The following is a 27,684-nucleotide window of genomic DNA, read 5'->3' as shown; positions in this document are numbered from 1 at the left end:
CATTAAAATTGATAGAACTTAAGCTAGGCTGACTAATAAAAATAAAAGAGAGAGGATGGAAAGAATTAAAATCAGAAATGGGAGAAGACATAATTGCTGACCCAGAAGAAACAAAGGAGATATTGAGAGGATACCATAAGCAACTATATGCTAAAAAACTAGACAATGTAGATGAAATGGACAACTTCCTAGAAAAGCATGAACACCAGCAATGACTCAAGAAGAAATGGACAACCTCAACAAATCAATCACAAGTAAACAGATTGAATCAGTCATCAAAAAGCTCCCCAAAAAGAAAAGTTCAGGACCAGATGGATTCACATGTGAACTCTATCAAACATTCAAGAAAGGATTAGTACTGATCCTGCTCAAACTCTTCAAAAAAATTGAAGAGGAGGGAAAGCTACATAACTCATTCTATAAAGCCAAATATCACTGATTACCAGACAAAGATACTGCAAGAAAAGAAAATTACTGACCAATCTCTTTAATGAATATAGAAGTAAAAATCCTGAACAAAATATTTGCAAATTGAATCCAGTAGCACGTTAAAAGAATTAATATACCATGACCAAGCGAGATATTTTTCCCAGGTATACAAGGTTGGTTCAACACAAGAAAATCAATGAATGTAATATACTACATCAATAATTCAAAGCAGAAAAACCATATGATCATCTTGATACAGAAAAGGCATTTGACAAAATTCAATGTCCTTTTCTGATGAAAACACTTCAAAGGATAGGAATAGAAGGGAACTTCCTCAATATGATAAAGGGAATATATGAGAAAACCACAGCTAACATCATACTCAATGGGGAAAGACTGAAAGCTTTCCCACTAAGATCAGGGACAAGACAAGGATGCCCAGTGTTACCATTGTTATTCAACATTGTGCTGGAAGTTCTACCTGGAGCAATTAGGCAAGAAAAAGAAATAAAAGGCATCCAAATGGGAAAGCAAGAAGTAAAACTTTCACTGTTTGCAGATGACATGATACTGTATGTAGACAATCCTGAAAAATCTACAGCAAAGCTACTAGAGCTAATAAATGAATACAGCAAAGTGGCCGGATACAAGATTAACATGCAAAAATCAGTAGTGTTTCTATACCAGTAATGAGCAATCTGAGGAGGAAATCAAGAAAAATTTTCCATTTACAATAGCAACCAAAAGAATAAAATATTTAGGAATCAATTTAACCAGGGCCAGAAAAGACCTATACACAGAAACAACAAGAAATTGCTAAAAGAAACCAAAGACAACCTAAATAAATGGAAGGACATACCATGCTCATGGATTTGAAGACTTAATATAGTTGAGATGTCAATTCTACCCAGAATGATTTATAGATTCAATGCAATGCCAACTAAAATCCCAGTAACTTACTTTGTAGAAATAGAAAAACCAATAACCAAATTTATTTGGAAGGGGAGTGTGCCCCAAATAACTAAAAATATCTTGAGAAAGAGGAATTAAGTGGGAGGTCTTGCACCACCTGACTTTAAAGCATATTACAACGCTATAGTGGTCAAAAGAGCATGGTGCTGTCATAATGATAGACATACTGACCAATGGAATCAGATGGGGGTTCAGAAATAAACCCTCTCATCTATGGACAATTTTATCTTTAATAAGGTGGTCAAGCCAAATTGACTGGGACAGAGCAGCCTCTTCAATTAACAGCATTTGGAGAACTTGATATCCATATCCAAAAGAACAAGAGAAGACCCCTGTCTCATACCTTTTACAAAAATTAACTCAAATGGATCAAAGACCTAAACATCAGAGCTAAGAACATAAAACTTTTAGAATAAAATATAGGAAAATATCTTAAAGATCTTGTGATAGGAGGTAGTTTTCTAGACCTTGCACCCAAAAGCATGAGCAATGAAAGAAGAAATGGGATCGCCTCAAAACTGAATACTTTTGTGCATAAAAGACTTTGTAAGAACGGTAAAAACGCAGCCTATACAATGGGAGACAAAATTTGGCAACCATATATCAGATAAGGGTTTACAATTTGAAAATATAAAGAGATCCTACAATTCAACAACAAAAAAGACAAACCACCCAATTAAAAAATGGGCAAAAGACTCGGACAGACATTTTTCCAAAGAGGACATTCAACTGGCTCAAAAACATATGAAAAGACACTCAACTTCACTGCCTATTAAGGAAATAAAAATCAAAACCACAATGAGATATCTCATACCTACTGGAAAGGCCATTATAAAAAAACAACAACAGAAAATTACAAGTGCTGGAGAGGATGTGGAGAAAGAGGTACACTTATTTACTGTTGATGGGAATGTAGAATGGTGCAACCACTCTGAAAGGCAGTTTGATGGTTCATCAGGAAGTTAAGTATAAAATTGCCATGTGATCCAGCAATCCCATTACTAGGTATATATTTGGAGGAACTGAAGGTAGGGACATGACTGGACATTTGCACACTTATGTTTATAGTGGCATTAATTATGACTGCCAACAGAGGGAAACAGCCCAAATGTCTATCAATGGACGAGTGGAAAAACAGACTGTGGCATATGCATGCAATGGAATATTATGCAGCAGTAAAAGAGAATACAGTCTTGAAGCATGCAACAATGTTGATGAACCCTGAGGACATTATGTTGAATGAAATTAGCCAGAAACAAAAGGACAAATACTATATGATCTCACTAATATGAACTAATAGTAATGAGCAAACTGCGAATAATGAAGAACACAGGTTTTCAGAAAATAGAAAGAAGATAGAGATCTGGCATATGATGCTGAAGGAGTACAGAACGTTCACGAGGATTGATTGTACAGATTCAGAAATGATAGCATAATACTAGCTGATGGTAGAACAATATTGTAAGTACACTGAACAAGGATGGGTGTGAATATAATTGAAAGAGGAAGGCTAGGGGCATGAATGATACCAGAAGGGAAAACAGAAGATAAAGACTGGAACTGTATAATTTAGTGAAACCTAGAGTGGTCAATGATGGTGGTTAAAAGTACAAATATAAGAATGCTTTTACATGAGGAAGAATAAATGAATGTTAACATTGCAAGATGTTGAAAACAGAGTATATGGAAAAAATAAAATCAATGCAAACTAGTATCTATACTTAACAGTAATATTGTAATATGCTTCCAGTAAATGTAACACAGGCAATATACCAAAGCTAAATGTCAATAAGAGGGGGATATAAGGGAGGGATATGGGATTCTTGGTGTTGGTATTGTTGTTTCTCCTTTTTATTTTATTTTTTATTCTTCATTTTCTTTTTCTTCCTCATCGTCTTTCTTTGCAGAAGAAATGGAAATGTACTTATATAGCCTGTGGTGGAGAATGCACAACTAAGTGATTATACCAGGAACCACTGATTGTTTACTCAGGATGGATTATGTGGTGTATGAATAAAACTGTTTTAAAAACAGATAGAAAGACAAAAGTGCTAGAGAAAATGTGGAGAGAGGGATGTACTGTTCCCTATTCATTGCTGGAAGAGAAGTAGAATGGAGCAGCCCATCTGGAGGGTAGTGTTGTGGTTCCACAGGAGGCTAAGTATAGGATTGCTATATAATCCAGCAACCTGCTTTATTAGGTATATATGGGGAAGAACTGAAAGTAGGGGCATGAATGGACATTTGCACACTAGTGTTTATGGTGGCAGTATTCACAATTTGCAATAGATGGGTTGACTAAGGGTATATCAACTGATAAATGGAAAGGCAAACTGTGGTCTATAATAAAACCAACTATCCAGTGGCTTCAAGAAGGAATGAAATTGTGAGGCATGCAACTAGGTGTATGGAACTTGAAGACAGTATGTTGAGTGAGATAAGCCAGAAATGAAAAGACAAACATTACACTGTCTCTCTAATATGGACTAACTATAATGTGCAAACTGACAACTGAATCTGAGAGCATAGGTTATCAGGGGAAGGTTTATTGTAAAGGTTCTTAGACTAAATATACTCTTACAGCATCATATCTATTTCTGAGTTGTAACAGTTATTCATAAATTCTGAGATTCTTTGTGTATAACCTGGTTGGTCCCTGGGACTATAGGTATCTGTATGACACCTGGGACTCAGATCTAGAGTTCTGTAGCTCTGAAAGTCAGCATTACCCCATAACGCAACTGTTAAAAAGCTGAAAAAAGACATCAGACTTCAATTAGATATATGAATGAAGCAGAACTGGTTAGGACCAAAGTAAATTAGACTAAAGGGTAAAAGATGCTATTGACTGTGTTTTGAAACGTCAACTTCTGTGTGAGCCCAAAGGAAGAGATGTTTATTTGGTGTAAAATTTATATTTTCTACAGCACACTATCTAATTTAACTGGTATGTTCAGTTTATTTGGACAACATAATTACATGGAATCTTGAATAGGGAGTGAGAACTTACTGGTTTGTATAGGTTAGTGTGTTGCCCTGATACATCCCAGAGTAATTTGCACAGAGAATAAAAAAGTATTTACAAAGCCCCTTTGAGGGACCAGGGAAAATGTGCAAATATTAAACTTCTCCACCTGGGGAATTCCAGGTATTCTCACAAGCATTGAGGACTGCCAATTTAATAGGCTGAGCTCTTGATCTTGGGGCTTGCCCTTATGAAACTTATTCCTGCAAAGGAGAAGCTAAGTCTATGTATTATTACGCTGAGAGTCATCCCCCAGAGAACCTCTTTTGTTGCTCAGATGTGGCCTCTCTTTTGAAGTGAACTTGGCAGGTAAACCCATTGCCTTTTGGGACATGACTCCCAGGGATGAGCCTGGATCAGGCATTGTGGGATTGAAAAAGCCTTCTTGACCAAAAGGGGGAAGAGTGAAATGAGACAAAGTTTCAATGGTTGAGAGATTTCAAATAGAGTCAAAAAGTCATTCTGGAGGTTATTCTTATGCATTATATAGATATTCCTTTTTAGTTTATAGTGGTTTACAATAGCTAATTGGAAATGCTTGAAACTGCTGAACTATTCTGGTAGCCTTAATTCTTGGAGATGATTGTATAATGATATAGTTTTTATAGTGTGACCCTGTGAATTGTGAAAAACTTTTGGCTGACGCTGACTTTAACCAGAGTATGGACAGATAAGTAAAAAAATAAGGACACCTACCTAAACTGATCTACAGATTCAATGCAATACCAATCAAAATCCCAACAGATTATTGGGATAATTCTAATTATTTTTCAGAATTAGAAAAACCAATAAGCAAATTTATCTGGAAGGGCAGGGTGCCCCGAATTGCTAAAAACATCTTGAGGAAAGAAAACGAAGCTGGAGGTCTCGCGATGCCAGACTTTAAGGCATATTATGAAGCCACAGTGGTCAAAACAGCATGGTATTGGCATAAAGATAGATACATTGACCAATGGAATCGAATAGAGTGCTCAGATATAGACCCTCTCATCTATGGACATTTGATCTTTGATAAGGCAGTCAAGCCAACTCACCTGGGACAGAACAGTCTCTTCAATAAATGGTGCCTAGAGAACTGGATATCCATACGTAAAAGAATGAAAGAAGACCCGCATCTCACACCTTTTACAAAAGTTAACTCAAAATGGATCAAAGATCTAAACATTAGGTCTAAGACCATAAAACAGGTAGAGGAAAATGTAGGGAGATATCTTATGAATCTTACAACTGGAGGTGGTTTTATGGACCTTAAACCTAAAGCAAGAGCACTGAAGAAAGAAATAAATAAATGGGAGCTCCTCAAAATTAAACACTTTTGTGCATCAAAGAACTTCATCAAGAAAGTAGAAAGACAGCCTACACAATGGGAGATAATATTTGGAAATGACATATCAGATAAAGGTCTAGTATCCAGAATATATAAAGAGATTGTTCAACTCACCAACAAAAAGACAGCCAACCCAATTACAAAATGGGAAAAAGACTTGAACAGACACCTACCAGAAGAGGAAATACGGATGGCCAAGAGGCACATGAAGAGATGCTCAATGTCCCTGGCCATTAGAGAAATGCAAATCAAAACTACAATGAGATATCATCTCACACCCACCAGAATGGCCATTATCAACAAAACAGAAAATGACAAGTGCTGGAGAGGATGCGGAGAAAGAGGCACACTTATGCACTGTTGGTGGGAATGTCAAAGGGTGCAACCACTGTGGAAGGCAGTTTGGCGGTTCCTCAAAAAGCTGCATATAGAATTGCCATACGACCCAGCAATACCATTGCTAGGTATCTACTCAAAGGACTTAAGGGCAAAGACACAAACGGACATTTGCACACCAATGTTTATAGCAGTGTTATTTACAATTGCAAAGAGATGGAAACAGCCAAAATGTCCTTCAACAGAAGAATGGCTAAATAAACTGTGGTATATACATACGATGGAATATTATGCAGCTTTAAGACAAGATAAACTTATGAAGCATGTAATAACATGGATGGACCTAGAGAATATTATGCTGAGTGAGTTCAGCCAAAAACTAAAGGACAAATACTGTATGGTCCCACTGATGTGAACGGACATTCGAGAATAAACTTGAAATATGTCACTGGTAACAGAGTCCAGCAGGAGTTATAAACAGGGTAAGATAATGGGTAATTGGAGCTGAAGGGATACAGACTGTGCAACAGGACTAGATACAAAAACTCAAAAATGGACAGCACAATAATATCTAATTGTAAAGTAATCATGTTAAAACACTGAATGAAGCTGCATCTGAGCTGAAAAAAAAAAAATAAGGACAAAAAATGAATAAATAATTGGGGGGGTTAGGGGTATGTGATGTCTTGGGTGTTCTTTCAAAAAATGAATAAATAATTGGGGGGGGTTAGGGGTATGTGATGTTTTGGGTGTTCTTTTCATTTCTATTTTTATTTTTATTCTTAAATGTATTTTTTTTGAGTAATGAAAATGTTCAAAAAATTGATTGCGGTGATGAACACACAACCATATAATGATACTGTGAACCACTGTACACTTTGGATGAGTATAGGTATGTGAATATATCTCAATAAAATTGCATTTAAAAAGAATACGTATAATATTGGCATTTAATCGATAAATGACCAATGACAAAATAACCAAGACATGCCTCAATATGAGATTGTATGAAAAAGTACTAAGGCTTAGTTGACTTCAAGCTCAAAATGAGCAAAAAGGACATCAATCCACACGACAGAGTTGACATGAAAAATTCTCCTTCTCACTCCAAATACATAGAAATGCCGGATAAATTACCAGCTGCCATAAAAATGAAGAAAGAACTGAAAGCCCAAGCAAGGTGAGTAGAAACTGAGGATGGAAGACTCATGTGGGTAGTTATGGGAAATAGGGCTGCTATGCAAAGGGTACAAGAGGATGGAGATGGGGCCTTGGCCAGTGCCAGATGGCAAGAAAGAGCTATGTCTTGTCCATGAAATGGGCTCTTGGAGAACTCCGTTTGCTGGCCTGGAGCAAACATTCTATAGCTAGAATGTTGGTCTTCCACCCAGCACTGGGGGTGAGGAAAGAGTCACTCAAGAGAACCCTGAACCTCAAACAGCTGTGGTGTCTAAATTCATATTACCCATGTGATATGGGGACTCCAAGCTGATGAGTAAAAAAAAAAACCTTCCTCAGAACCATGGAACCTGGGTGGAAGGGCTAGGGATAGGGCAGAGGCAAATGTGAGGACATGCTTAGCATAACAATACTGGAGCCTATGGGGCCAGAGATCACATTATGTGCGTGTCCTTGTGTGTGTTGGGGGAAGGGTGCTGCTACAATGATCTTTTGTAAGGCATGCAGGTGGCTGCTCAACGGTCCCAACAAGAGCCAGGTTTCCTGCTGACACCTGAGAGTTAAGGGCAACAGGCAGGATTGGGTGAGCCTGACCTACACAAAGAGTGGGTGGGGACTTACTTGTAGTTGTCATCTTCCACAAACTTCTGGAGCTCTTCAATGTATCGTACAGACTTCAGGTACTTCTGCACATGGGGTAGGGTTGTGAGGTGATCTAAAAAAAGGCAGACAAAACCCAGAATTTTCAGTTGTTCTACATCTCCAGGGTCCAAATGAGAAGCATGGGAATCACTGATTTTAATGCTGGATGCTCCTTGCATATTGAGACATTCATTCACTCTTTCAAGAGTCGCTGAGCCATTACATATATTCAGAAATTGTAACTTTTATATCTAAATTCCTAGTTACTGAGCTATTTATGTATAACCTGGCTGTTCCCTGAAAACTTTGGCCATTTATGTGACACCTGAGACTCAGAATAGAGCACTGAAGCTATGAAAGTCAGCATTACCCTGTACAGCAATTGATTAAAAAGTTGAGAAAGTGATTTGACAGTGAATGAAGCTGATCTGGATAGGACTAAGGTAAATCAGAATACAGGGTAAAGGATGATATGGTCCATATTTTAAAACTTCAACTTCTGTGTGAGATCAAAAGGAGCAGTTTATTTAGTGCAAAATTTATATTTTGGGTAGCATATTATCTAATTTAACTTGTATGTTCAGTTTATTTGAACACTGTAATTACATGGGATCTTAAAATAGGGAGTGAGAACATGTTGGCTTGTCCAGGTTAATGCACCCCAATATATCCCAGAGTAATTTGGTCAGAGAATAAAAAGTATTTTCAAAGTCCCCTTGGGGGACGGGGGAAAAAGGAGGAAATATTCAACTTCTCCATGCAGGGAATTCCTGATATTCTTGCAAGCAATGAGGACAATCAATTCAACAGACTGAGCCCTCAATCTTGGGGTTTGTTCCTATGAAACTTCTTCCTGCACAGGAGAAGCTAAGCCTACTTACAATTATGCTTAAGAGTCACTCCCAGAGAACCTCTTTTGTTGCTCAGATGCAGCTTCTCTCTCTAAGCCAACTGCAGGTGAACCCTCTGCTTTACCCACTACGTGGGACATGACTCCCAGGGGTGTAAATCTCCCTGGCAATGTGGGAAAGGACTCCCAGGATGAGCCAGGACCTGCATCATGGGATTGAGAAAGCTTCTTGACCAAAAGGGGGAAGAGAGAAATGAGGCAAAATAAAGTTTCAGTCGCTGAGAGATTTCAAACAGAGTTGAGAGGTTATCCTGGAGGTTATTCTTATGCATTATATAGATAATCCTTTTTAGTTAATGGTGTATTGGAGTGGCTAGAGGGAAGTAACTGAAGGTGCTGAACTGTGTTCCAGTAGCCTTGTTTCTTGAAGACAATTGTTTAACTATATAACTTTAACAGTGTGACCGTGTCACTGTGAAAACCTTGTGTCTGATGCTCCTTCTATCCAGGATATGGACAGATGAGTAAAAAAATAAGGACAAAATATAAATAAATAATGGGGGGAGGGGATAAGGGATAAAAAAATTGGGTAGATTGAAATGCTAGTGGTCAATCAGAAGGAGGGGTAAGGGGTATGAGATATATGAGTTTATTTATTTTTCTTTTTTCTGGAGTGATGCAAATGTTCTAAAAATGATCATGGTGATGAATACACAATTGTGTGATGATATTGTGAGCCACTGATTGTATACTATTGATGGACTGTATGTGTGTGAAGATTTGACAATAAAAATATTTGGAAAAAAAGAGTTGCTGAGGCTCCTTTGAGTCAGGTCCTGTGCTGGACATAAAAGGACAGCCCTGGTGGACTGCCCCCTGGACTGTTGGGTCACCACAGTTCCTTGCATGGGAAGGAGGAGCTGAGGCCTCCACTCAGAGCTCAGAGGCCAGGGAAAGATAGTTCTCTAGCCTCCAGACGAGATCAGAGCCTATGGTCTGTGCCCAGAAACAGGCTTCCACTGAGGTAATCGGGCAAGCCTCCCATACCTGCCCACCACCTGTGCTATGTGAACAAATGAATGAAAGAACCCTATTCAGCCTGGTGTGGAGGCCCAACCAAGATCTGGGCACATCTTGAAGAGTCCTAGCCCATGGACTGGAGCTGCTGCATCATGAGAAGAAAGGGAAGAACCCAGATGCCTGAGCACATGTTCTGTGCCAGGGCCTATACCAGGACACAAGATTTAGATGTGTCTTCAACTTCAACCTTAGCACCTGCCTCATTTAGGAAAAACAGTTATCCCATTGCACAGAGGAGGAAACTGAAGCAATCTGCAAAAGTCACATCACTAAAGAAGTGGCAGAGATGGGTTTTGATCTCAGGTCTTCTGAGACTTCTATCACACTGTACTGTCTTCTTTCCTGGAATGACTAATGTCAGCTGTTCTCTGCAGACCTTCGTGGTCACTGCACTCTTCTCACAGGACCGAAAACCTTCCATGATACTCTGCTGTTCTGCACAGGGTGGGAAGAGATAGACAGAGTGGAGGAGGTTGAAAAGAGGACCTAGAGGAGAGGGACAGAAAGGTGAATGGGGAAGATAATACTGTGAGAAGCATCTGATGGCTGTGCCCTTTAACAGCATTACTCTGAACTGGTCACTTTATTTCTCTAAGCCTCACTATCCTTGTTTCTGAAACAGGGATGGTGACACCTGTGCCATAAAGTTGGTAATGGGGATGATGCAGATGCAGATAATAATACTAGTAACAGAATAATATTTAGCTCTAATGAAATGTCAGGTACTGTGCTAAGTGGTGTGCATATCATGTTCCTATTTCTACTGAGAAGAAAACCTTAGACTTAGAGAAGAGGAGGTGAATTTCCAAGTGGTAGAATTAAGATTTGAACCTGAATCCGTCTGGCCAAGTTCATCTGACCCCAAAGCCTGTTTGTAAATGTTCTGCTGGCCAGTGGGATAATTTTGGGAGTGAAAAGGGACTTAGATAGGTGAGGACTATACTGAGAACATAGGTCCCTCTCTGTTCCTCCTGTGAGAAGGAAAACTGATCTGGAAGTGTGGTCCTCACTCCTGGCCTGGAATGGCTGTGGAGGGCCTCATGAACAGGCTCACGAACCTCACCTTGGCTTCTCCCATGGCCTCCCCAAATGGAGACTGTTGATATTCTTATATGCTGCATTCTATAAGTAGGATTCTTTTCTTCCCTGTCCCCTTCTGCTGCTACCAAACCTTTACTCCTCTGCCCTCTTGTGAATACTTTGCTCCTCAGTGGCACATTTATGCAACTCTACCACCCATTTCCCTGTTCATTGCTGACATCTTCTGACCAATCTTTTGGTCATTCATGCTTATTTATGGAGGACTTGGGCACTTGCTTTGCAGAGGAGCTCCATACCCCTAAGTCCACCATCATGTTGAGTGAAATCAATGTCCACATTTGTGGCCTATACAGCATTGTGACTTCTTTGCTACTTGACCTCATTGCCAACAACCTTCTCCTCCAGGCATCCTATCTTATGGTCACACTTTGTATCTGGTCATGTGCATCAGAACCCAGCTAGTTGTTTACCAAACCATTTCCCTCTTCCTTCTAAGTACATGGCTAAATTATATTTCCTAGCCTCTTCCAGGCAGAAGAGATGTGTATCATTTACAAGTCTGGCCCACCCTTGTAAGGATTCTTTCTCTTCCTGCATCTGCCAACTGGATATAAAGGGTACAGTGGAGGATGCTCAGGCCATGGGAGATGGCCAAGGCACAAGATAGAAGGAGCCTGGGTCCTTGAATCTTCTTGGAGGACAGCAGCCCTAGAGGGCAGCTCAGAAAGAACATCTGCTTGGACTACTGTGTGAGCAAGAAATAAACTCTTGTGTTAATGAAAAATAAACTCATACTATGTTAAGCCACTGAACATTTTGGGATTGTTTGTTATAGCAGTTAGTTTATCCTGACTAATACAATCTATACTTGCTCTACCTCTGTGCTGGTTTGAAATCATTGTGTATCCCAGAAAAGTCTTGTTCTTCTAATCTTTTGATTAGATTGTTTCCATGGAGATATAATACACTTGATTGTGGATATATGACCTTTTGACTAGATGGAGATGTGACTCTGCCCATTTAAGGTGGGTCTTAATTAGTTCACTAGAGTCCTTTAAAAGGAGAAACATTTTGGAGAAACCTCAGATGGAGAACAGTTGCTTCAGAGCTGACACAGATGCAGACATGTGGAGATGCTCTCATGTGCCTTCCCATGAGATGCTAAGCAAGTCAGAACCCAGAGTTGTGTCCTGGAGGAGCTAAGTGAAGGCCCACAGATGCTTAAAGAGGAAACCACTGGCATAAGAAGAAGGAAGCAACAGAACTGGAAACAAAGACCAGCAGATACTACCACGTGTCTTCCCAGAAAAGCCTTTCTGGAGTCAAGGTAGAGTTTTCTGGAAGTCTTAGTTTGGACATTTTTATGGCCTTAGAAATGTAAACTTGTAACATTAAATTTCCTTTTTTAGAAAACCTTTTTGTGGTATAGTATAACATATATACAAAACAAATAAATAAAAAAGCAATAGTTGTCAAAGCACTCTTTAAGAAGTAGTTACAGGGTAGATCCCAGAGTCTGTCATGGGCTACCACATGAATCTTTCATTTTTCCTTCTAGTTGTTCCAGAATATAGGAGTCTAGAAGGCTTAAATATATATATATATTTTATTAATTAAAGAAAAAAAAAGAAATTAACACAACATTTAGAAATCATTCCATTCTACATATGTAATCTGTAATTCTTAACATCATCACATAGATGCATGATCATCATTTCTTAGTACATTTGCATCGATTTAGGAAAAGAACTAGCAAAACAACAGAAAAAGATATAGAATGTTAATATAGAGAAAAAAATAAAAATAATAATAATAGTAAAAAAAAAAAGAAAAGGAAAATGAAAAAAAGACAAACAAACAAACAGACAAAAAAAACCCCCATAGCTCAGATGCAGCTTCATTCAGTGTTTTAACATGATTACTTTACAATTAGGTATTATTGTGCTGTCCATTTTTGAGTTTTTGTATCTAGTCCTGTTGCACAGTCTGTATCCCTTCAGCTCCAATTACCCATTATCTTACCCTGTTTCTAACTCCTGCTGGACTCTGTTACCAATGACATATTCCAAGTTTATTCTCAAATGTCGGTTCACATCAGTGGGACCATACAGTATTTGTCCTTTAGTTTTTGGCTGGACTCACTCAGCATAATGTTCTCTAGGTCCATCCATGTTATTACATGCTTCATAAGTTTATTCTGTCTTAAAGCTGCATAATATTCCATCGTATGTATATACCACAATTTGTTTAGCCACTCATCTGTTGATGGACATTTTGGCTGTTTCCATCTCTTTGCAATTGTAAATAACGCTGCTATAAACATTGGTGTGCAAATGTCCGTTTGTGTCTTTGCCCTTAAGTCCTTTGAGTAGATACCTAGCAATGGTATTGCTGGGTCATATGGCAATTCTATATTCAGTTTTTTGAGGAACCGCCAAACTGCCTTCCACAGTGGTTGCACCATTTGACATTCCCACCAACAGTAGATAAGTGTGCCTCTTTCTCCACATCCTCTCCAGCACTTGTCATTTTCTGTTTTGTTGATAATGGCCATTCTGGTGGGTGTGAGATGATATCTCATTGTAGTTTTGATTTGCATTTCTCTAATGGCCAGGGACATTGAGCATCTCTTCATGTGCCTTTTGGCCATTTGTATTTCCTCTTCTGAGAGGTGTCTGTTCAAGTCTTTTTCCCATTTTGTAATTGGGTTGGCTGTCTTTTTGTTGTTGAGTTGGACAATCTGTTTATAAATTCTGGACACTAGACCTTTATCTGATATGTCGTTTCCAAATATTATCTCCCATTGTGTAGGCTGTCTTTCTACTTTCTTGATGAAGCTCTTTGATGCACAAAAGTGTTTAATTTTGAGGAGCTCCCATTTATTTATTTCCTTCTTCAGTGCTCTTGCTTTAGGTTTAAGGTCCATAAAACTGCCTCCAATTGTAAGTTTCATAAGATATCTCCCTACATTTTCCTCTGTTTTATGGTCTTAGACCTAATGTTTAGATCTTTGTCCATTTTGAGTTAACTTTTGTATAGGGTGTGAGATACAGTTCTTCTTTCGTTCTTTTGCATATGGATATCCAGTTCTCTGGACACCATTTATTGAAGAGACTGTTCTGTCCCAGGTGAGTTGGCTTGACTGCCTTATCAAAGATCAAATGTCCATAGATGAGAGGGTCTATATCTGAGCACCCTATTCGATTCCATTGGTCGATATATCTATCTTTATGCCAATACCATGCTGTTTTGACCACTGTGGCTTCATAATATGCCTTAAAGTCAGGCAGCGCGAGACCTCCAGCCTCGTTTTTTTTCCTCAAGATGTTTTTAGCAATTCGGGGCACCCTGCCCTTCCAGATAAATTTGCTTATTGGTTTTTCTATTTCTGAAAAATAAGTTGTTGGGATTTTGATTGGTATTGCATTGAATCTGTAAATCAATTTAGGTAGGATTGACATCTTAACTATATTTAGTCTTCCAATCCATGAACACAGTATGCCCTTCCATCTATTTAGGTCTTCTGTGATTTCTTTTAACTGTTTTTTGTAGTTTTCTTTGTATAGGTTTTTTGTCTCTTTAGTTAAATTTATTCCTAGGTATTTTATTCTTTTAGTTGCAATTGTAAATGGGATTCGTTTCTTGATTTCCCCCTCAGCTTGTTCATTACTAGTGTATAGAAATGCTACATTGAACGTTGATCTTGTAACCTGCTACTTTGCTGTACTCATTTATTAGCTCTAGTAGTTTTGTTGTGGATTTTTCCGGGTTTTCAACGTATAGTATCATATTGTCTGCAAACAGTGATAGTTTTACTTCTTCCTTTCCAATTTTGATGCCTTGTATTTCTTTTTCTTGTCTAATTGCTCTGGCTAGAACCTCCAACACATTGTTGAATAATAGTGGTGATAATGGACATCCTTGTCTTGTTCCTGATCTTAGGGGGAAAGTTTTCAATTTTTCCCCATTGAGGATGATATTAGCTGTGGGTTTTTCTTATATTCCCTCTATCATTTTAAGGAAGTTCCCTTGTATTCCTATCTTTTGAAGTGTTTTCAACAGGAAAGGATGTTGAATCTTGTCAGATGCCTTCTCTGCATCAATTGAGATGATCATGTGATTTTTCTGCTTTGATTTGTTGATATGGTGTATTACATTAATTGATTTTCTTATGTTGAACCATCCTTGCATACCTGGGATGAATCCTACTTGGTCATGATGTATAATTCTTTTAATGTGTTGTTGAGGATTTTTGCATCTATATTCATTAGAGAGATTGGTCTGTAGTTTTCTTTTTTTGTAATATCTTTGCCTGGTTTTGGTATGAGGGTGATGTTGGCTTCATAGAATGAATTAGGTAGTTTTCCCTCCACTTGGTTTTTTTGAAGAGTTTGAGGAGAGTTGGTACTAATTCTTTCTGGAATGTTTGATAGAATTCACATGTGAAGCCGTCTGGCCCTGGACTTTTCTTTTTAGGAAGCTTTTGAATGACTGATTCAATTTCTTTACTTGTGATTGGTTTGTTGAGGTAATCTATTTCTTCTTGAGTCAAAGTTGGTTGTTCATGTCTTTCCAGGAACCCGTCCGTTTGATCTAAATTGTTGTATTTATTAGCATAAAGTTGTTCATAGTATCCTGTTATTACCTCCTTTATTTCTGTGAGGTCAGTAGTTATGTCTCCTCTTCCATTTCTGATCTTATTTATTTGCATCCTCTCTCTTCTTCTTTTGTCAATCTTGCTAAGGGCCCATCAATCTTATTGATTTTCTCATAGAACCAACTTCTGGTCTTATTGATTTTCTCTATTGTTTTCATGTTTTCAATTTCATTTATTTCTGCTCTAATCTTTGTTATTTCTTTCCTTTTGCTTGCTTTGGGATTAGTTTGCTGTTCTTTCTCCAGTTCTTCCAAGTGGACAGTTAATTCCTGCATTTTTGCCTTTTCTTCTTTTCTGATATAGGCATTTAGGGCAATAAATTTCCCTCTTAGCACTGCCTTTGCTGCGTCCCATAAGTTTTGATATGTTGTGTTTTCGTTTTCATTCGCCTCGAGGTATTTACTAATTTCTCTTGCAATTTCTTCTTTGACCCACTTGTTGTTTAAGAGTGTGTTGTTGAGCCTCCACGTATTTGTGAATTTTCTGGCACTCCGCCTATTATTGATTTCCAACTTCATTCGTTTATGATCTGAGAAAGTGTTGTGTATGATTTCAATCTTTTTAAATTTGTTAAGACTTGCTTTGTGACCCAGCATATGGTCTATCTTTGAGAATGATCCATGAGCACTTGAGAAAAAGGTGTATCCTGCTGTTGTGGGATGTAATGTCCTAAAAATGTCTGTTAAGTCTAGCTCATTTATAGTAATATTCAGATTCTCTATTTCTTTATTGATCCTCTGTCTAGATGTTCTGTCCATTGATGAGAGTGGTGAATTAAAGTCTCCAACTATTATGGTATATGTGTCTATTTCCCTTTTCAGTGTTTGCAGTGTATTCCTCACGTATTTAGGGGCATTCCAGTTCCCTGCATAAATATTTATGATTGTAATGTCTTCTTGTTTAATTGTTCCTTTTATTAGTAGATAGTGTCCTTCTTTGTCTCTTTTAACTGCTTTACATTTGAAGTCTAATTTTTTGGATATTAGTATAGCTACTCCTACTCTTTTCTGGTTGTTATTTGCATGAAATATCTTTTCCCAACCTTTCACTTTCAACCTATGTTTATCTTTGGGTCTAAGATGTGTTTCCTGTAGACAGCATACAGAAGGATCCTGTTTTTTAATCCATTCTGCCAGTCTATGTCTTTTGATTGGGGAATTCAGTCCATTAACATTTAGTGTTATTACTCTTTGGATAATATTTTCCTCTACCATTTTGCCTTGTGTATTATGTACATCATATCTGATTTTCCTTCTTTCTACACTTTCTGCATACCTCTCTCTTCTGTCTTTTCGTATCTGACTCTAGTGCTCCCTTTAGTATTTCTTGCAGAGCTGGTCTCTTGGTCACAAATTCTCTCAGTGACTTTTTGTCTGAGAATGTTTTAATTTCTCCCTCATTTTTGAAGGACAATTTTGCTGGATATAGAAGTCTTGGTTGGCAGTTTTTCTCTTTTAGTAATTTAAATATATCATCCCACTGTTCTAGCTTGCATGGTTTCTGCTGAAAAATCTACACATAGTCTTATTGGGTTTCCCTTGTATGTGATGGATTGTTTTTCTCTTGCTGCTTTCAAGATCCTCTCTTTCCCTTTGACCTCTGACATTCTAACTAGTAAGTGTCTTGGAGAACGCCTATTTGGGTCTATTCTCTTAGAATGCGCTGCACTTCTTGGATCTGTATTTTTAGGTCTTTCATAAGAGTTGGGAAATTTTCAATGATAATTTCTTCCATTAGTTTTTCTCCTCCTTTTCCCTTCTCTTCTCTTTCTGGGACACCCACAACATGTATATTTGTGCGCTTCATATTGTCCTTCAGTTCCCTGATCCCCTGTTCAAATTTTTCCATTCTTTTCCCTATAGTTTCTGTTTCTTTTTGGAATTCAGATGTTCCATCCTCCAAATCACTAAATCTATATTCTGTCTCTTTAAATCTATCATTGTAGGTATCAATTGTTTTTTCCGTCTTTTCTACTTTGTCCTTCACTTCCATAAGTTCTGTGATTTGTTTCTTCAGTTTTTCTATTTCTTCTTATTGTTCAGCCCATGTCTTCTTCATGTCCTCCCTCAATTTATCGATTTCATTTTTGAAGAGGTTTTCCATTTCTGTTCGTATATTCAGCATTAGTTGTCTCAGCTCCTGTATCTCATTTGAACTACTGGTTTGTTCCTTTGACTGGACCATATTTTCAATTTTCTGAGCTTGATCCGTTATCTTCTGCTGGCGTCTGGGCATTTAATCAGATTTCCCTGGGTGTTGGACCCAACAGGTTTAAAGATTTTTCTGTGAAATCTCTGGATTCTGTTTTTCTTATCCTGCCAAGTAGGTGGCGCTCGTGGCACTCGTTTGTCTGCGGGTCCCACCAGTAAAAGGTGCTGTGGGTCCTTTAACTTTGGAAAACTCTCGCTGTGGGGGAGGTTCGCCAGCCAAAGCGGCTTGGAGGAGTGCCAATCTGAATCTCCCAGCCGGCCCGGGGATCCGAATGTGGGGAGGGTCGCCGGCCACTGCAGCCCAGGAGAGCGCCCGTCCGAATCTCCCAGCCGGCCCGGGGCGCCAAGCGTGGTGGGAGGGCGCCAGCCGCCGCCACCTGGGGGAGTGCACCGTTCCCAGCCGGACCGGGAAGCCACGTGTTTGGAAGGGAACCTGGTCACCGTTCTCCGTGGCCTGGGGATCTCCGATCCAATTCTCCCAGCTGGTCCGTGGGGCCGTGTGTGGGGGGCGGGCGCCAGCCACCGCGGCTTGAGGGGACTGCCTGTCCAATTCTCCCAGCCGGCCCAGGGAAGGAGGGAGGGAGGGACTGCGGCCGCCTGCTGCCCTGGCCCGGGGAAGCCCGTGGCCCTCGGTGATCTCACCGTAGCGAGTTCTCCCAGCCAGTCAGCCATTCCAGAATGGGGTACGCTGTCTTCTTGATCTCTGTCGTGGCTCTGGGGGCTGTTCTGTATCGTTTCTACTCTCCTAGTAGCTGTTCTGGAGGAGGAACTAAGACCCGCGCGTCTTACTAAGCCGCCATCTTCTCCGGAAGTCTTAAATAATTTTTTTATCATCACAATTGACTTTTTTCCCTTCTTTTTTTTTTTTGTGAAAAATAACATATATACAAAAAAGCTATAAATTTCAAAGCACAGCACCACAATTAGTAGTAGAACATATTTCAGAGTTTAACATGGGTTACAATTCCACAATTTTAGGTTTTCACTTCTAGCTACTCTAAGATACTGGAGACTAAAAGAGATATCAATTTAATGATTCAGCAATCATATTCATTTGTTAATTCCTACCTTCTCTGTATAACTCCACCATCACCTTTGATCTTTCCATCCCTCCCATAGGGGTGTTTGGGTATGGTCATTTAAAATTTTTCGCATTGGAAGGGCCTGTCACTAATATGAGGTAGGGAGACAGAACTATTTGATGTTCTGGAGAGGCTGGGCCCTCTAGGTTTCAGAACTTATTTGGACAAGGGACCCATCTGGAGATGTAGGTTTCTGGAAAATTATCCTAGTGCATAGAACGCTTGTGGAATCTTATATATTGCCCTAAATGTTCTTTAGGATTGGCTGGAATGGTCCTGGTTGGGGTTTGGCAGGTTATGATAGGTAGCAATGTCTAACTGAAGCTTGCATAAGAGTAACCTCCAGAGTAGCCTCCTGACTCTATTTGAGCTCTCTCTGCCACTAATACTTTGCTACACTTCTTTTCCCACTTCTGGTCTGGATGAAATTGTTGATCCCATGATGCCAGGACTGGATTCATCCCTGGGAGTCATCTCCACATCGCCAGGGAGATTTTCACCCCTGGATGTCATGTCCCATACAGTGGGGAGGGCAATGATTTCACTTGCAGAGTCAGGCTTAGAGAGAGTGAGGCCACATTTGAGCAACAACAGATGGGTCCTCCAGAAATAACTCTGAGGCATGCATATAGGTACTCTAAGCTTCTCCATTACCTACATAAGCTTCACAAGAGTAAGCCTCAGGATCGAGGGCATGGCCTATTGATTTGGGTGTCCCTAAAATTTGACACAGTGTCAGGGGATTCCCAGATGGTAAGGCTTAATAGTTCCATATTCTTTCTCCCATCCCTCAAGGGACTTTTATTTTTTGATTATCTGCTTAATATACTCTAGGATGTATCCAGGCATTACAATAATCTATACTGGATTAAAGGACCTCTTTCTTATTCTAAGCTTCCTGTGTTTCAGTTGTCCAAATGAGCTATACAGATAGGTTGAGTTAGATTATGCACTACAGAAAATTTCAGTTCTAGACCAAATAAACCTTTCTTGCTTTGGTCTCAAAGAATATGTGTGGTTCTAAAATATAGACACTGTCTTCCTTATCCCTGCGTTCTGAATTACTTTAACCCCAACCTGATCAGCTTCATTCTTACCTCTAAACATCAGGTAATATATATACATACATACATAAAACAGCCTCTTAAAATCCAGAAATAATAATCACCATTCCGGACTTCATGTGACTACTCTAAAAGCTTATAATCTAGGCCCCTTTTTCTTTTAAGCATTTTCTAAAGGTGACCATATCATTGCTGTTCTTTTGTTTCTGGCTTATTTTCCCTCACCAAATGTCCACATGTTCATTCACATTGTTGCATACCTCATGACTTTGTTCCTTTTTGTAGCAGCACAACCTTCATTCATAAGTATACACCATTGTTTACCAATCTACTTCTCCATCAGTACATCCTTCAGTCACCTGCTTTCATGGGGCATCATGTATAGTACCCACAGTCCACAGTCCATCAACATTCTCAATTTCAGATAATTTTATTGTTCCCAAGAGAAAGAAAACCAATAAACATACCCTCACCAAATAAGAAATCTAAACCTCCTCTTAACTCTTGTCCCTACCCCACTATTTACCTCTGCTGTCGCTGTGGTTGTGCTGATGCTTTCCTTTTGAACCTAGCCCATAGCATGCAATAGCAGTTTTCCCTGTACCCTCGACTTAAACATTCTTTGTACATGAATCGTATCTTTGAAGTAATTCTTACAAGAATTAATTAATGTTTCTAGTGTTAAAGCCCCCTTGGGGGAATGGTGAGAAAGGGAAAGTTCAACTTCCCCAAGTGGAGAATTCTTGATATTCTCACAAGCAGTGGGGACAACCAAAGCAATAGGCTGGGTCCCCAATCCTGGGGTTTGTTCATCTGAAACTTAACCCCACAAAGGATAGGCCTAGCCTACTTAAAATTAGGCTTAAGAGTCACCCCCAAGAGAATTTCTTTTGTTGCTCAGATGTATCCTCTCTCAGCTAACATGACAAGCAAACTCACTGCCCTCCCCCTCTCTATGTGGGACGTGACTCCCTGGGATGTGGATTTTCCTGGCAACATGGGACAGAAACCCTAGAGTGAGCTTGGACTCAGCATCAAGGGATTGAGAAAACCTTCTCCACGAAAAGGGGTAAGAGAGAAATGAGACAAAATAAAGTGTCAATGGCTGAGAGATTCCAAACAGTCGAGAGGTTATCCTGGTGGTTATTCTTAGGCATAATATAGATATCACCTTTTTAGTTAAGGTATACTGGAGAGGCTGGAGGGAAGTGTCTGAAAATGTAGAGCTGTGTTCCAGTAGCCATGTTTCTTGAAGATGATTGTATAACGATATAGCTTTTGCAATGTGACTGTGTGATTGTGAAAACCTTGTGTCTGATGCTCCTTTTATCTACCTTATTGACAGATGAATAAAACATATGGATTAAAAATAAATAAATAACAGGGGGAACAAATGTTAAAATAAATTTAGTAGATTGAAATGCTAGTGATCAATGAAAGGGAGGGGTAAGGGGCATGGCGTTTATGAATTTTTTCCTATTTTCTTTTTATTTCTTTTTCTGAATTGATGCAAATGTTCTAAGAAATGATTATGATAATGAATATACAACTATGTGATGATATTGTGAATTACTGATTATGTATATAGAATGGAATGATCATATGGTAAGAATGTTTGTGTTTATATGTTGGTATGTTTAATAAATAAAATAAATTTTTAAAATATTTCTAGTATTAATCAGTGGGACACATAGATCTATACAACCCCCTTCTATCTTGTTCATCTTCAAAATGGTAATATGACTTATAGACCCAATAGAGAAGCACCTTCATGTCTATCTATTCCCTTACATTGGAGTTCAACCTCATTAGCTAGCCATTCATCCTTCCCTAGCTTCTATGTATTTTTAAGTCCCTTATATTCTGTATTATATGCCTCTGATTATACCTTTATGCTGGTCATAAAAGTGGAATCATACAGTGTCTATCCTTTTGTGTCTGGCTTATTCCACTCAGCATTATGTCCTCAATGCTCATCCATCTTGTCATGTGCTTCAAGATGTCATTTTGTCTTACTGCTGCATAATATTCCATCATATGTATATACCATATTTTGTTGATCCACTCGACTGTTGATGGGCATTTGGTTTGTTTCATCTTTTTGGCAATTGTGAGTAATGCTGCTGTGAACATTGGTGTACAAATGTCTATTTGTGTCATTGCTTCCAGCTCTTCTTGGTATATACCAGCTATTGCTGGGTCATAGGGTTACTTGATATTTAGTTTCCTAAGGAACTGCCAAACACTCTTCCATAGTGGCTTCACCATTATACATTCCCACCAGCAGTGCATAACTGTTCCAGTTTCTCTACATCCACTCCAACATTTATAGTTTCCTGTTTGTTTAATAGCAGCCATTCTTATAGGTGTGAGGTGGTATCTCATTGTAGTCCTGATCTGCATTTCCCTTATAGCCAAAGAAAATGAGCATTTCTTCATATGCTTTTGAGCCATCTGTATTTGCTCTTCAGGAAAATGTCTGTTCATATCTTTAGCCCATTTAATAATTGGGTTGTTCATTCTTTTGTTGTTGAGTTGTATGATCTCTTTGTATATATAGGAAATCAAACCTTTGACTGATATGTGATTTCCAAATATTTTTTCCCACTGAGTTGGCTGCCTCTTCACCTTTTTCACAAAGTCTTTTGAGGTGCAGAAGCATTTGATTTTGAGGAGTTCTCATCTATCTATTTTTTCTTTTGTTGCTTGTGATTTGGGTGTAAAGTTTAGGAAGCTACTTCCTATTACTAGGTCTTGAAGATATTTCCCTACATTTTCTTCTAGTAGCTTTATGGTGCTAGTTCTTATATTCAGGTGTTTGATCCATTTTGATTTATTTTTTGTGTAGGATGTAAGATAGGGGTCCTCTTTCATTCTTTTGGCTATTGATATCCAGTTCTTCCATGCCCAATTATTGAAAAGACTATTTTGTCCCAGTTCAGAGGATTTGGGGGCCTTGTAAAAAATCGGTTGACCATAGATTTGGTGGCCTATTTCTGCACTCTTGAGTCAATTTCATTGGTCAGTGCTTCTATCTTTGAGCCAGTACCATGCTGTTTTGACCACTGTGGCTTTATAATAGGTTTTAAAGTCAGGGAGTATTAATCTTCCCACTTCGTTCTTCTTCTCTTCTTCTTCTTCTTTTTTTTTTTTTAGATGCTTTTAGCTATTTGGGGTCTCTTTCCCTTCCAGATGAATTTTGTACTTAGCTTTTTCAAGTCTTCAAAGTAGGTTGTTGGAATTTTGATTGGTACTGTGTTAAATCTGTAGATCAATTTTGAGATAATTGACATCTTAAACTATATTTAGCCTTCCTACTATGAGCAGGGAATGTTTTTCCACCTATTTGGATCTCCTTTGATTTCTTCTAGCAATGTTACGTAGTTTTCTGTGTACAAGTCCTTTATGTCCCTAGTCAAGTTCATTCCTAAGTACTTGATTCTTTCAGTTGCTATTTTGAATGGAATTTTTTCCTTAACTGACTCCTCAGCTAGGTCATTGCTTGTGTATAGAAATGTTATTAATTTTTTCACATTAATTTTATTTCCTGCCACCTTGCTGAATTTGTTCGTTAGCTCAAGTAACTTTGCTGTAGATTTCTCAGGATCTTCCAAATATAGTATCATGTCATCTGCAAATACTGAGAGTTTTACTTCTTCCTTTCCAATTCGGATGCCTTTTATTTCTTTGTTCTGCCTGAATGCTCTAGCTAAAACTTCTAGCAAAATGTTGAATAATTTAGTGGTGATAGTGGGCATTCTTGTCTCATTCCTGATCTTAGGGGGAAAAGCTTCCAGTCTCTCGCCATTGAGTACAATGCTGGCTATCGATTTTTTATACATTCCCTTTATCATATTGAGGGAGTTACCTTTGATTCCTATCTTTTGGAGTGTTTTTATCAGGAAAGATGTTGAATTTTTTCAAATGCTTTTTCAACACCAATCGAGATGATCATGTGATTTTTTCCCTTTCAATTTGTTAATGTGCTGTATTACATTAATTTATTTTCTTGTGTTGAACCATCCTTGCATTTCTGGTACAAACCCCACTTGGTCATGGTGTATAATTCTTTTAATGTGTTGTTGGATTCTATTTGCTAATATTTCGTGGAGAATTTTTGTATCTATGTTCATTAGGGAGATTGGCCTATAGTTTTCCTTTCTTATAGCATCTTTTCCCAGTTTTGGTATTAAAATGATATTAGCTTCCTAAAATGAGTTAGGTAGAGTCTTTTCCCTTAGTTTTTTGGAAAAGTTTGAACAGAATTGTTGTTAGTTCTTTTTGGAATGTTTGATAAAATTCCCATGTAGCCATCTAGCCCTGGTCTTTTCTTTGTAGGAAAATTTTTGATGATTGATTGAATCTTTTTACTTGTGATTGGTTCATTGATATCTTCTATTTCTTCCTGAGTCAATGTACCTTGTTTATGCGTTTCCAGGAATTTGTCCATTTCATCTAAGTTGTCTAGTTTGTTGGCATATAGTTGTTCATAGTATCCTCTTATGATTTCTTTTATTTCTTCAGGGTCTGTGGTTTCACACCCCTTTTCATTTCTGATTATGTTTACTTGCATCCTCTCTCTTTTTTTCTTTGTCAGTCTTGCTAGTGGTACATTAATTTTATTGATTTTCTTAAAGAATCAACTTTGGTTTATTGATTCTTTCTATTGTTCTCCCATTCATTTATCTCTGCTTTGCTCTTTGTTATTTCTCTTCTTCTATTTGCTTTGGGGTTAGTTTGCTGTTCTTTCTCAAGTTGCTCCAGGTGTGCTTTTAAGTCCTCGGTTTTTGCTCTTTCTTGTTGTTTAATATAGGCATTTAGGGCAATAAATTTCCCTCTCAGCACAGCCTTTGCTGCATCCCATAGGTACTGATAAGTTGTATTCTCATTTTCATTCATCTCCAGATAGCTACTGATTTCTCTAGCAATTTCTACTTTGACCCACTGGTTGTTTAAAAGTGTGTCATTTAATCTCCAAATATTTGTGAATGTTCTCATTCTTTGGTGGTTATTGAGATTCAGTTTCATCCCATTGTGGTTGGAGAAAGTGCTTTGAGTAATTTCAATGTTCTTAAATTTATAAAGACACGGTTTGTGCCCCAGCATATGATCTATCCTGGAGAATGTTCATGAATACTAGGGAACTGACCAAGTATGTCCTTCTTTGTCTCTTATGATGTCTTTACATTTAAAATCTATTACGTCCAGTATTAGTATAGCTACTCCTGCTTTCTTTTGGTTATACCTTGCATGGAAAATCTTTTTCCATCCTTTCAATTTCAATCTATTTGTATCCTGTGTCTAAGATGAGTCTCTTGTAAGCAGCATATAGCTGGATTATATTTCTTAATCCATTCTGCCAATCTGCATCTTTTAATTGGTAAGTTTAGTCCACTAACATTCAAGGTTATTACTGAGAAAGCGTTTCTTGAATCCACCATCTTATCTTTTTTATTTTATTTGTCAGACCTATATATTCTTTTCCCTCTTTCTCTTTTTATCCTTTAAATTACCCTTACTGGTACTCTTCAATTCTGTGCCCTCCTCCAGACCTCCCTCTCCTGTCTTTTTTTTTTTTTTTTTCAGCTGGCAGAACTCCTTTTTGTGGTTCTTGTAGGGCCGTTCTCTGGCTGACAAATTCTTTCAGGACTTGTTCATCTGTGAAAACTTTAATCTCTCCCTCAGTTTTGAAGGACAACTTGGCTGGCCACAGAATTTTTGGCTGGAAGTCTTTCTCTTTCAGTATCTTAAATATATCATACCACTGCCTTCCTGCCTCCATGGTGCTAGTTGAGTAATATGAACTCAGTCTTACGTGGTTTTCTTTGTATGTAGTTATTGTTTTTCTCTTGCCACTTTCAGAATTTTCTGCTTCTTTTCACTATCTGACAGACTGATCAGTATGTGTCTTGGCGAAGGCCTATTTGGGTTTATTCTATTTGGAGGTCACTGGGCTTCTTTGACTTGTATATTTATATCCTTTATAAGGGTTGGGAACTTCCCCCCATTAGATCCTCAACTACTCTTCCTAACCCTTTACTCCTCTCTTTTCTTTCTGGGACACCAGTGATTCTTATATTTGTGAGCTTTGTTTTGTCTATCATTTCCTTGAGATCCAATTCAATTTTTTAATTTTTTCCATCTTTTTTGCCATTTGCTGTTTTGAGTCTTCAAAGTCAGGTATCCTGTCCTCTATATCACTTATTCTTCCTTCTGTCTCTTCAAATCTGGTATGTGCCTCTGGTATGTTTTTTATTTGGACAATAGAGTCTTTAATCTCTATGATATCCATTATTTTTCTATTTATTCTTTCAAATTCCTCTTTATGCTCTTCTACTATTTTCTTGATCTCTTTTATGTCATTTGCCATCCCACTTATTTTATTAAATAGAGTTATATGAACATCTTTGATTATTCTTCCAATGTGTGTGTCTCCTCTGGTGTTTTAATTTGGTTGTTAGGCAGGGCTATATTTGTCTGCATTGTGATATGCTTAGTGATCTTCTGTTGTTTTCATTGCATGTAAATATCTTGAATGATTTACTTTGGGAGTTGATTTCTTTCAGCAGTCTAAGGCCTTGTGATTGTGGGATGGATGTACAGCAGGGGGCAGGGCACAGGGCAGGGTACAACTGTGTGGTAATTCATTTCAGGGCAGGTATAGGTGCAGGTTGGTGATGTTATGCTGGTGCTTGTCACTATGGGCACCCAACGGCCAGAGATATAATGGTCTTGGGGGTGTAACCCTGGTGTGCGCTGGTCTAGGATGTGGGGTCCTTTGTGCGCAAGCATAGAGCTGTGGTAGCATGTCAGTGTTATGCCATCGTTTGTTGGAGGCAGATGTGACCTGGCTGTGCAGGTCAGCACTTTCTCAGAGCTGGGAAGTGTGACTGAGGGCTGTGCACATAGTCAGCTCTAGGACTGCTGTAAACTGACATTCGCAGAGCTGAATGACGTGATTGGGGGCCTGGGTGCATGCACAGGTCTAGCAGTGCCATAAACTGAATTTCCCAGAGCTGAAGGACTCAATTGGGGCCCGTGTGCATGTATGGGTCTAGGAGTGCCATAAACTGATGTGCAGAGCTCAGGGGGCTGGGGTGAGGCTGGGTCATACTATTGGTGGGGGGCAGGGGTAGCCCGGGTATGGATGTTAGTGCCCATAGCCTTTATGTGCTGGCAACAGACTGCAGGGAATGGGAGGGGGGCAGTGCTCAGGAGGGGTGCAGGAAAGGTGAGTTGGGCTGCCCTTGGGGTGGGGGTTTGGGGCAGGTACACAAGTGGGGAGCTGGTGGGGCAGGGGCTCTTGGAGTGCAGAGAATGGGAATGGGTGACAGGGTTAGGGAACTTGGGGTATGGGGTGAGTTGCGGGTCATGGGGCTGTGCTGATGAGGGTAGTGCTTTCAAGGAACGTGGCCTGGCTTACTTCCTAGTCCCCATCTCCCGTGCAGGTACTCCCATGGGCTCTGCACCTCCGTGCCAGGCTCCAGCTTTCTGCTCCTCAGTTCCTCAGCCTCTGCAACCAGGGCTGCCCACTGTGGTGCAGAAGGCTCTCCCAGGTCATTTGCACTCTTGAATCACTGTCTCAGTTGCCCTCCCATTCTTTCTCTAATTTTTCTGTGGAGCAGGGCTGAGCTTGACCTACTCTAATTGGCCATCTTCCCAGAAGTCCACAAATTCCCTTTTTAAAAGCTGTTCCATTTCTGGTATATTGCATTCCGGCAGCTTTAACAAACTAAAACAACCTTGAAAATCATTAATGATGAATCCACCCTCCAACTACAGCCTCCTCT

At 39.0% G+C, this 27,684-nt stretch overlaps 1 protein-coding gene across 21 annotated transcripts in view; it reads right to left on the bottom strand.

The window, feature by feature from the left end:
• The window catches only part of RALGPS1 (Ral GEF with PH domain and SH3 binding motif 1), a 617,170-nt gene that overhangs the window by 56,924 nt on the left and 532,562 nt on the right, over positions 1 to 27,684 (bottom strand). For all 21 annotated transcript variants that reach the window (XR_013169371.1, XM_077145262.1, XM_077145266.1 and 18 more), the window contains one exon: positions 7,890 to 7,983. Coding sequence is in view for 20 of the 21 variants with exons in the window: in XM_077145262.1 (XP_077001377.1) it covers positions 7,890 to 7,983 (94 nt within the window). In the remaining variant the exon portion in view is untranslated. The remainder of the gene's footprint in view (positions 1 to 7,889; positions 7,984 to 27,684) is intronic.

Source organism: Tamandua tetradactyla, chromosome 2 (genome assembly GCF_023851605.1).
Source record: "Tamandua tetradactyla isolate mTamTet1 chromosome 2, mTamTet1.pri, whole genome shotgun sequence".
NCBI lineage: Eukaryota > Metazoa > Chordata > Mammalia > Pilosa > Myrmecophagidae > Tamandua > Tamandua tetradactyla.
The sequence above is the reverse complement of the archived record's forward strand: the minus strand, read 5'-3'. Positions and strand labels throughout refer to the sequence as shown.